This window comes from Nicotiana tabacum, chromosome 9 (assembly GCF_000715075.1).
Source record: "Nicotiana tabacum cultivar K326 chromosome 9, ASM71507v2, whole genome shotgun sequence".
NCBI lineage: Eukaryota > Viridiplantae > Streptophyta > Magnoliopsida > Solanales > Solanaceae > Nicotiana > Nicotiana tabacum.
Genome location: NC_134088.1, coordinates 115035744 through 115045851, shown reverse-complemented (window position 1 = coordinate 115045851; position 10108 = coordinate 115035744). Strand labels below are relative to the sequence as shown.

Below are 10108 nucleotides of genomic sequence, written 5' to 3'. Positions count from 1 at the left end.
TCCAATCAAACCACGTCACATGAATTGAAATTAATAGCATGCAAAATAGTATCTCAAACTTTAAAAGAGCTTATATCTTGTGTTGTGTTATGTAAAAGAGTTTAGCAGTCTGGTTTTCAAATCAATTCAATGGATTTGTGTCATTTGTGAACAACGATGTAGCTTTTTAGGAAATTATCCTAGCAAGAAACAGCTGGGGTTGCTAACCGATAACAAATGTTTTAAGTAAAATTTTGCACATACGACGTATCTGTAAGATTTTAACTCTTTAATTATCAAAGTGGCGAGTGAATGAGCTTCGTAATTTTCGTAAAAATGTTTTAAAAGGCAATTTAATTTGTCTCTATCTCTCACCAGCAGAATAAATATAAATACTCCATCTGTTTCAATTTATATAGCTTCATTAATTAAGCACAAAGCTTAAGAGAGTAAAAAAAACTTTTAACTCTTGTTGTTTTAAGCTAAAGTCGTGTGTGATATAACAAAATATTCTTGATTTCTGTGGTCTCAAACTCTTAAATATATATATATATGTGAGAAATTGGAGTTAAAAAGTTATTAAATATAGAATATAGAAAGAGGTATTCTTTTGTAAGAGACCAAAAAAACATAAAAACATCTAAAAACCAAGGTGTCAAGTGGAAGACCTTTGTAATCTTCGTAAAAAAGCCAATTCGGCTCTCTCTTTGAATAAATCCAAACACAAAAAAAGTCAAATTTTAAACAATCACGCGTTGCTTTCCCTTTTCAATGCCGCTTTTAGCCTTCAGTCAACCTTTCTCTGCCACCTTTCTATATATACCCCTATCGTTCAAAATCCCATCAATCAACATATATCTTCTTTCTCAAAATCTCTCTCTCTCTCTAAAAGTTGAAATCTTTACTTGTGAAAGAAGCAAAATGAGGACTGGTTTTTTCTCTTCACCCAAACATTCTTCTACTACTTCTAATTCCCCTTCACGTCATACTACTTTTTCTGAAACTTTAATGGAGGAAACAATTAACGACGCTGGAGCAGTTATTAAAAGATGGGATTTAGACGTATCCTCTTCCAGTAGTTCTTACAATAGAGTCGCTAATCTTTTCAGAGATTATCGTGAAGAGGCACATCAATTTATTGATGCTGTAAACAACTTACAACATGGTATGCATTTTGTTATTAAAGAAAGTTCAAGATCCGAACTCCTTATTCAGGCTCAAAATCTCATGCAAATTGCTATGAAAAGACTTCAAAAAGAAATGTACACTATTTTATCTGGGAATCGTTATTTCTTAGACTCAGAAACTGTGTCTAATTCTCGATCCTCTAGAGCATCAACTCGGTCCAGTGTTTCCGACGAAGATGATGAAATTAATGAGATAATTGAGGCCGAGGTTTCGGTTTCAGGTACTCGAATTTCTGAGATTGACAAAGTGTCTGAACGTGTCATGGCTGATTTAAGAGCCATAGCTGATTGCATGATTGGTGCTGGTTATGGTGCAGAGTGCGTTAAGATTTATAAACTTAATCGAAAATCAGTTGTCGACGAGACCTTGTATTATTTAGGTGTTGAAAAATTAACCTTATCGCAAGTTCAGAAAATGGATTGGTCATCACTGGAGCTGAAAACGAAGAATTGGTTAAGTGCTGTTAAGATAGCAGTGAGTACTCTATTTCAAGGGGAAAAAATTCTCTGTGATCACGTTTTCTCTGCTTCTGATGCAATCAGAGAAACGTGCTTCTGCGAAATTGCTAAAGAGAGTGCACTCACGCTCTTTGCGTTTCCAGAAATTGTAGCAAAGTACAAGAAATTATCTCTAGAGAAAATGTTCAGTGTGCTTGATTTGTACAACTCAATTTCCGAGCTATGGGATGAAATAGAGTTGATTTTTAGTTTCAATTCATTGACGGCGGTGAAATCTCAGGCGGTAACGTCACTGGTCAAACTCGGCGAAGCCGCGAGGTTTATGCTCTCGGAGTTTGAATCGGCGATTCAGAAAGATTCATCCAAAGCGGTGGCAGGCGGTGGTATCCACCCTCTGACTCGGTACGTTATGAATTATCTCGTTTTCCTCAGCGATTACAGTGGTGCGTTTTCTGAAATAATCGTCGATTGGCCGCTGTCGATTCAATCGCCGTTGCCGGAATCTTACTTTCTCAGTCCAACTCCCGACGACGATGACTCGCCTTCTTCCGCCGTCTCCGTCCGCCTTGCATGGCTCGTCCTCGTCCTCTTATGCAAACTTGACGGCAAAGCTCAGCACTACAAGGATGTTTCATTATCCTATCTGTTCTTAGCGAACAACTTAAACTACGTCGTTTCAAAGGTCAAAAAGTCAAACCTGAAGCTTTTGCTTGGATCCGATTGGTTATTAAAGCATGAAGCGAAGGTAAAACAGTACATTTCAAATTACGAAAGAATGGGATGGAGCAAAGTACTGACGTCATTCCCGGAAAATTCTACGGCTGAGATGTCTCCGCCGGAAGCAAGAGATTGGTTCATTAAATTCAATTCGGGTTTTGAGGAAGCGTATCGAATGCAGAGTTCGTGGGTTATACCCGACCCGAAACTCCGAGATGGAGTCAAAATATCGTTGGCTAAAAAAGTTATTTCCGGTTACCGGACGTTTTACGAAAAGTATCGGGAAACACTGAGAAGTGGCGGAGTGAAGTCAGTTGTCAGATTTGCCCCTGATGATTTGCAAAATTACTTGTCAGATTTATTTCATGGAACTGGGTCTTCAGAGCATGGGACGACGTCGTACAGCTCATCACATTCGTCGCCGTCAGTTTCAACGTCGTCATCTCCGTCACATGGCCGTTAAGATTTAACAGAAGAGATTTGTGTACATGGAATAGAATATTTTATTTAATTTGTTTATAGAATTTTGTGGTGTACTTGTACAGGAAAATTATATTCAATTCATTCATTTAATGTAGAAAACCACTTGATTCATATAGTTGTCTTTTAGATTTGGATGTTTTCTTTGATTGTGTTGTGGATTAATATAGGCTGGCCGTTTTCCATGGATTTGACAAATTCTAAGAGAAATTGAAAAGGTCACTCAACTCCCATCCAAAAATAATAAATGGAGTTAAATATAATACCTTTGTCTTTGCTCTAGGTTATTTTTATTTGACATCTATGTTTATCATATTTTCATTTGTAAACACTCAATTGTTAAAATTATTAGGGAAATGAAGTGATGATTCTTTATATAATCTTGAATAATTTTCATCTCGAATAATTTTAAGTTGAGTTAAATTAAAATTTATTTATTTTAGCACAATTAAGCCAATGCCAAAACAAATTTAATCTTCGTGAACCCATGAGAGATATCTGATGGGAATATTGCAATAATATTTTTTAAATAATACTTTGAATGACTATTGATAACAACAAATAAAAGATACACCTAAAGAGCACCGAATTGCACAACTACCTTCCAGAAAGGGTGCTGTAATTCTTAGGCCTCAAGACATTCACTAGTTACACAATATTTTCTGCAAAAATCCGCTACAATTGTGCACTTTTCCAGACCGTTTGAGTATATCTAATCTTTCTATAATTTTTTTTTAATTTGTGTGACTAACATCTTAGCATGTATAGTTGTTACCTTGAAAAGCTTCTAGTTTCTAGCTCTCCATGTGTAGTATATCAATGCTACCCATATAGATGTAATCTTTTCCTTCTTGAATTGCTTCCAATATTTTCTTTTAATGCTGTCTAATACTTGTTGTAATAATACTACAACAATATTATTATTTAGAAAATAGAGAAGAAATAAAGAAGGAAAAAGAAATGAAAACTTTTGGTCGTCGGAGATGGCATCACCGAATTAGATACAGCTCGTTGCGACAAGTCCATGCTCGAGATAATGAAATCGAACTTCCGATTTGCATCCTTAACATCATCGAGTTGAGTTTGAAACTGATTCTGGTTCGTTTTTATATATTCGAACCTTTGGCTTGCATGCTCCACAAACAAAGAAAGTTGCACACGCATATCTCTCATCTCCGTTTTAAAGTTTGAATCTCTGAATTTGAGGCCGTGGTAGCTGAAGTTTGAGTCCCAGGCGGCTCTGATACTATTGTAACAAGATGATTGCTCTTGTTACCAGTAAGAAAGAGAATAGAGAGAATAGAGAGAAAAGAGAGAGAAGAAGATAAGGAAAAAAGAAAATTTTGATTCAATATCGGGGTGCCTTCCTCCGAGTACATTGACAGCATAAATAGCAGAGTATCCAATATTGGATTCTGGACTCTTCCTAATAGCTTGACACCCGTCCAATTCCACTAATAGAATTATGGACTTCTTTGAACATAAACCATAAACTAAAGAACTCAAATAGACGTAATAAATACTTAACTAACGACTACTAAGAACTTAGCTAAATCACTTAAAATTCAAAAAATCTCTAATCATAACATATTGTCATAATTATTTGTCTAATTTTTTTTTTCTTTTGTTTTGATAAGGTTTCATTATCTGTCCTTTTCTCTTTCTTTGGATCAAAAGCTCACTCCGATGACTTCTAAATCAGCTCAACTCACTGCGATAGTCATTGCTCACTCAGTTCAAGCAATAGCTGAAGCTGGAGGAGTTTCAGGTACTAAGAATTCTTTTCCCTTGAATCATACTCTTTTCACCCCTTCAACTTACCATATTCGTTGTGGTTTCACTTTAGCTCCAGCTCCAGTTTTTAATACCCACCTAGTTTTCAAAATCATATTTATTATTCTAGCTCCCCCTGTTAACCCTGCTGAGCCTAAAATAAACCAAAAAACTTTGAAATCAAAACTCAATTTTTCTTATTTTAATGGAACTAATCCTAGAGGGTGGCTACGAAAGAGTGAGAAATTCTTTGAGTTGTATGGCTAAGTTACACTTCAATGCATGTGAGGGATAAGGTGGATGATTTTAACAAATTATATAGATTGAGGGTGTAGACCAATATCAGGAAAGGTTTGAGGACTTGACAAGCTATATGACCATTATAAACCCTCTATTGAATGAAACTTACTTTGTTTCCAGTTATATTAGTGTTCTCAAACATGAGCTTAAACCATTAGTTAAGCTGGCCAATCCTCTGACTATTATGGATGCTTATGAAATTGTAAAGTTATATGAGGAATCAATTTTAGCTCTCACTGCACATATTCCATTTAGAAATTATCAAACCCTCACCTATCCCAGACCATTAGCCATTACCTATCCAATAGCCCCACAAACTTTAAAACTTACACAACTTCCAGTACCAAATCAACCTTTGAAAATTACTTTTCTAAATCAGAGAGCTGTCTATAGAGCTCCCTTCAAACCAAACACTTTTGAGGTACTCAGAACCCAGGGACTTTGTTTTAAGTATCGTGAGAAGTATGAGCCTAGACACTAATGTAAGGTTAAAACTCTACATGCCATGGAAGGGGTCACAACTGAAGGGGAGCCAGAAATAGAAGAATTTTTGGATGTTCCTGAGACTTTGGAGGAACATATGGAGGAGCAAGCTGAGGTCTCCCTCAATATGGTGATGGGGTTAAGTTCTGCTGAAGGAGCCATTTCAACTATCAAAATATTGGGATATGCAAAACAGATTTCGTTGACCATATTGATAGATAATGGCTTTACACTTTCTTTTATTGATCCACATATAGTAAATTGTTAAAATTACCTGTGCAACCTATGACTATTACATTGAGAGTGGTAGTGGCTAATGGCCAAGTCATGAGATCTGATCAGGAAAGCTCTCTATTTAATTGAAAAATGCAAGATGAAATCTTTGCTTTTAAAATTAGATTACTCAAGGCTGGGGGATGTGACATGGTCTTGGGAATAGACTGGATTGATGTAGTAGCTCAAGTGGTCTTGAATACTAGACCTCACAGCCTGAGCTTCATGAAAGATGGCAAAATTGTGACCTTAATTGGAGTTAATGCTGGACCTGAGGTGATCCCAATTGATACTGAAGCTTTAAGAAGAATGTTGCATCGTGGTACCTGTGAGGTAATGGATGAATTATCTCTGACAACTACTGGTCCTATAGAAAAAGGTGAGAAGGAGACGTACCCGCATCGGAAAGGTTGCTATCAGTATACAATGATGTGTTCCAGGAGCCAACCGATTTACCACCTGAAAGAGATCGTGATCATGTTATCAACCTAATCCATGCTGCTTAACCTTTCAATCTAAGGCCATACATGTATTCTCATGATCAAAAGACTGCAATTAAATCTATTATCAATGATATATTGGAAGCTGAGACATTGATTTTCAGTCAATCTTCATTTGCCTCACCTGCTTTGTTGGTTAAAAAGGACTCAACTTGGTGACTGTGTTGTGACTATAGAAGGTTAAAAAATTTAACTGTGAAGAATAAATATTCTATCCCCATGATTGATGATTTTTTGGATGAGCTACATGGAGCTACTGTGCTTTCTAAGATAAATCTTGGATATGGTTATCACTAGGTGAGAATGAAGGCTGGGGAGGAGTGCAAGACATCCTTTAAAACTTATCATGGTTGTGGCAATTCAAGGTCATACTCTTTGGATTAACTAATGCCCCAACCACTTTTCAATCATTGATGAATTCTGTGTTCAAGTAAAAAAAATGAGAAAGTACATACTAGAATTATTTGATGATATACTAGTGTACAATAAAAGTATGACAGAATACTTGGAGCATTTGAAAATGGTACTTCAACTGCTAAGAAAGAATCAGCTATTTGCAAAAAAGATCAAGTGTGAATTTGGACAATCACGGGCGGAATACTTAGTCCATGTCATTTCAGGCAAAGCAGTAAGCACCGACCATAAAAAGGTATCAGCTATGCTAGAATGGCCACAACCAAGTTCTGTAAAAGAGTTAAGAGGTTTCCTAGGGTTGACTGGTTACTATAAAAAATTTATCAAGAATTATGCTCAGTTAAGTAAGCATGTAACCAATTTACTAAGGAAGGGGAGTTTCAACTGGAATGAGGAAGACTACTGTAGCCTTCCAGTACCTTAAACAAGCTATGATAGTTTCTTCAGTTCTAGCTTTACCTAATTTCAGTAGACCTTTTATTCTTGAAGTGGATGCTTGCCACACTGGGGTGGGAGCAGTATTAATGCAGGATAGAAGGCCTCTGGCATTCCTAAGTCAGTCCTTAAGTAAGAGACACCAAGGATTATCTACCTATGAGAAGAAGTTGATAGCTCTACTTATAGCAGTAGACAGATGGGGACATTACTTGCACCCACACCACTTCATAATCAAAACAGACCCCTTCAGTTTGAAGTTCTTGCAAGAACAAAAAATCACAACATCCCTTCAGCATAAAGGCTTAACCAAGATGATGGGCTTAAGCTTTGAGATCTAGTACAAAAGCAAGAATCCCGTGTTTCTTTTGTTAAAATAAGGACAAATAGTTTAATTCGACATTTCCTAAGAATAAACTTAGTGAAATCCCCTATTTCATATATCAGAAAAAGGAATGATGGGAGTGGAGAATATTGTGACAGATGCATTGTCAAGGATAAATGAGCAACCACTTGAAGCTGATCTGCCACATTGTCTAGTGATAACTAATTTGCAGACTAATGGTTTGATTAAGTGATTGCAAGTTTTGAAGCATATGAGAAGGTGATGCAAACTATGACATTACTCAACAACAACCCTTCTACATTGGTGAATGACACTCTACAACAAGGTATCTTAAGGTATAAAGGGAAAGTTTAGGTTGGCAAACTTGAAACTCAAAGATAGCAACAAATCTTAACCATTCACAGCTTTAGGTCGGGTGGTCATTCAAGAATAATAACAACCTATCAAAGACTAAAAGAAATTTTCTAGTGGCATGCTATGATAAATAATATGAAGAAGATAATTCAAGAGTGTGAAATCTGTCAAAGGTGCAAAAATGAACATGCTTACCCAGGATTATTACAACCTCTGTCAGTACCAGAGAAAGCTTGGGAGCATATATATCTATGGATTTTATTGAGAGCCTGCCAAAGTCAGAAGGGCAAGATACTATCTTGGTCGTGGTAGATATATACAGTAAATATGCACCCTTCATTGCATTGGCTCATTCTTTCACTGCCCCACAGATTGTCAGGGTATTTATGACTACCGTTTATAAATTGTATGGTGTACCTAAGAGCATTGTATCTGACAAGGATAAGGTCTTCCTTAGTAACTTCTGGAGGGAACTTTTTAAGAATTTATAGGTACAGTTACGCTTTAGCTCAGCCTGTCATCCACAAATAAATGGACAGATTGAGAGAGTAAACAGATGCTTGGAGAATTACCTAAGATACATGACAGGGCATAAACCTAAAAAGTGGAATTAATGGCTCTCATTGGCTGAGTTTTGGTACAATAGTAATTACTACTCTACCTTGAAGATGACTCATTTCAAAGTGTTGTATGGATATGAACCACCACAACTCTCCGTTGAGTTGATTTCACAGACAAAAGTGGCTGCTATAGATCAAGTCTTGAAGGAGAGACAAATCATGGCAAAGGCATTAAAAGAGAATTTGGAAAAGGCTCAAAACAGAATAAAGGTGAATTCTGACAAGACGAGGACATAAAGAGAATTCAATGTTGGTGACTGGGTATTTCTGAAACTGCAACCCTATAGGCAGACCTCTGTGGCTGTAAGAAAGAGTTTGAAGCTGGCTTCTAAGTTCTATGGGCCTTACCAGATAGTGCAGAAGATTGGAGTTGTTGTACATAAGCTCAACTTGCCTCACTTCCAAGATACATCTTGTTTTCCATATTTCTCAGCTTAAGAAAAGGATTAGATAGCAAGTCATTCCATCTATTGATCCTCCAAATTGCTCTTCTAATGGACAACCTCTGATAGAGCCAATTGTTGTGCTTGACAGGAGGATGGTGAAGAAGGGGAGCAAAGCCAATACTTAGATTTTGGTGCAATGGGCTAACCTGCTGCCAGGAGAAGCTACCTGGGAAGATTGCAATTTCATAGTATCTCATTTTCTAGATTTTAATGAACCCTTCAGGACAAGGTTCTGAAGAAGGATGGAATGTTATGATTAGAGATTATTTAAATTTAATTGATTTAGTTGAGTCCTTAGTAGTCGTTAGTTAAATCATTATTATGTCTATTTGGGTCCCTTATATTATGGTTTATGTTCAAAGAAGTCCATAATTCTAACAGTGAGATTGGACAGGTGTCAAGCTATTAGGAAGAGTCCAGAATCCAATGTTGGATTCTCTGTTATTTATGCTATCAATGTATTGAGAGAATGGCATCCCGACATTGAATCAAAATTTCCTTTCTTCCTTATCTTCTTCTCTCTTTTTTCTGTCTATTCTCTTTCTTACAGGTAACAAGAGCAATCCTCTTGTTACAACATCTCTATAAAAAGACAAGAGCAAGGGACCAATGTACATTTTCTCTTTTTAATCATTTAGGTTTTATTTTTTCTTCCCTTTCTCTAGATAGTTCTTTTTATCTTATTGTCTATTATTTTTCTCAATATATAAGATTATAAGTTTATAATTGTAAAATATCTATCATACTCAGAGGTTGCATCGGGATTTGTACAAGAAAATTTCAAGATAAAAGATAACATAATTGGGATTTGAATATGTGATCTAAAATAATTTTCAACTCCTTCATCACTACATTAAAATTTTCTCTATTTCAAGGGAATTCAATTGTTCATATATTACAACAACGTAACAAAAATTTATTTTTACTTTATTTATGTAATATATTTTTACAGTAAGAGGAATCAATTAAACCTCTTACGTCCATCTAGACTGATACTACCCTTCATTGTCAACATTCAGATCCAGCATGATGTTGGATTAAAACAAATGTGAGGGATGAGGATGGAATTATGAGTTAAGTGATAATTTAGGGGTCATATTAGAAATTCACTTCTAGAATTATTTAGTAATTGGTATGACAAAATTTTAATATTTGTTTAGCTGAGATTGAGTATTCCAAATTTCAAAAAAAAAAAAAAAAAAACGACGGATCGACCATCTAGAATCGACAAGGTATTACGTTGGATCTTCACCTCTAAACTATTTATTTGTTTTACTGTATATGAATAACTTCTTAAGTCTCCATTTACTCTATTTTATTCAACCTTACAATTATTTGAAGA

At 35.9% G+C, this 10108-nt stretch overlaps 1 protein-coding gene and 2 long non-coding RNA genes across 3 annotated transcripts; 2 read left to right on the top strand and 1 right to left on the bottom strand.

Annotated features, from left to right (window-relative positions):
• Window positions 1-816: 816 nt before the first annotated feature.
• LOC107827069 (exocyst complex component EXO70H1-like) lies at window positions 817-2953 on the top strand. The gene has a single exon (XM_016654134.2). It carries the CDS (start codon window positions 901-903, stop codon window positions 2803-2805), a length of 1905 nt encoding a protein of 634 aa, XP_016509620.1. The 5' UTR covers window positions 817-900; the 3' UTR covers window positions 2806-2953.
• Window positions 2954-3343: 390 nt separating this feature from the next.
• Window positions 3344-9276, top strand: LOC107827072 (uncharacterized). Its single transcript, XR_001657417.1, has 2 exons — window positions 3344-4590; window positions 8855-9276. It is a non-coding gene; the product is annotated as an uncharacterized LOC107827072 (long non-coding RNA).
• On the bottom strand, window positions 5714-8857 carry LOC107827071 (uncharacterized). The gene is made up of 3 exons (XR_001657416.2): window positions 7896-8857; window positions 6048-6110; window positions 5714-5977 (listed from the first exon to the last, which is right to left on the bottom strand). It is a non-coding gene; the product is annotated as an uncharacterized LOC107827071 (long non-coding RNA).
• Window positions 9277-10108: the final 832 nt, after the last annotated feature.

Bases quoted from the DNA above. Each gene is read 5' to 3' on its own strand.
- LOC107827069 (XM_016654134.2), top strand. From the start codon at position 901: ATGAGGACTGGTTTTTTCTCTTCACCCAAACATTCTTCTACTACTTCT.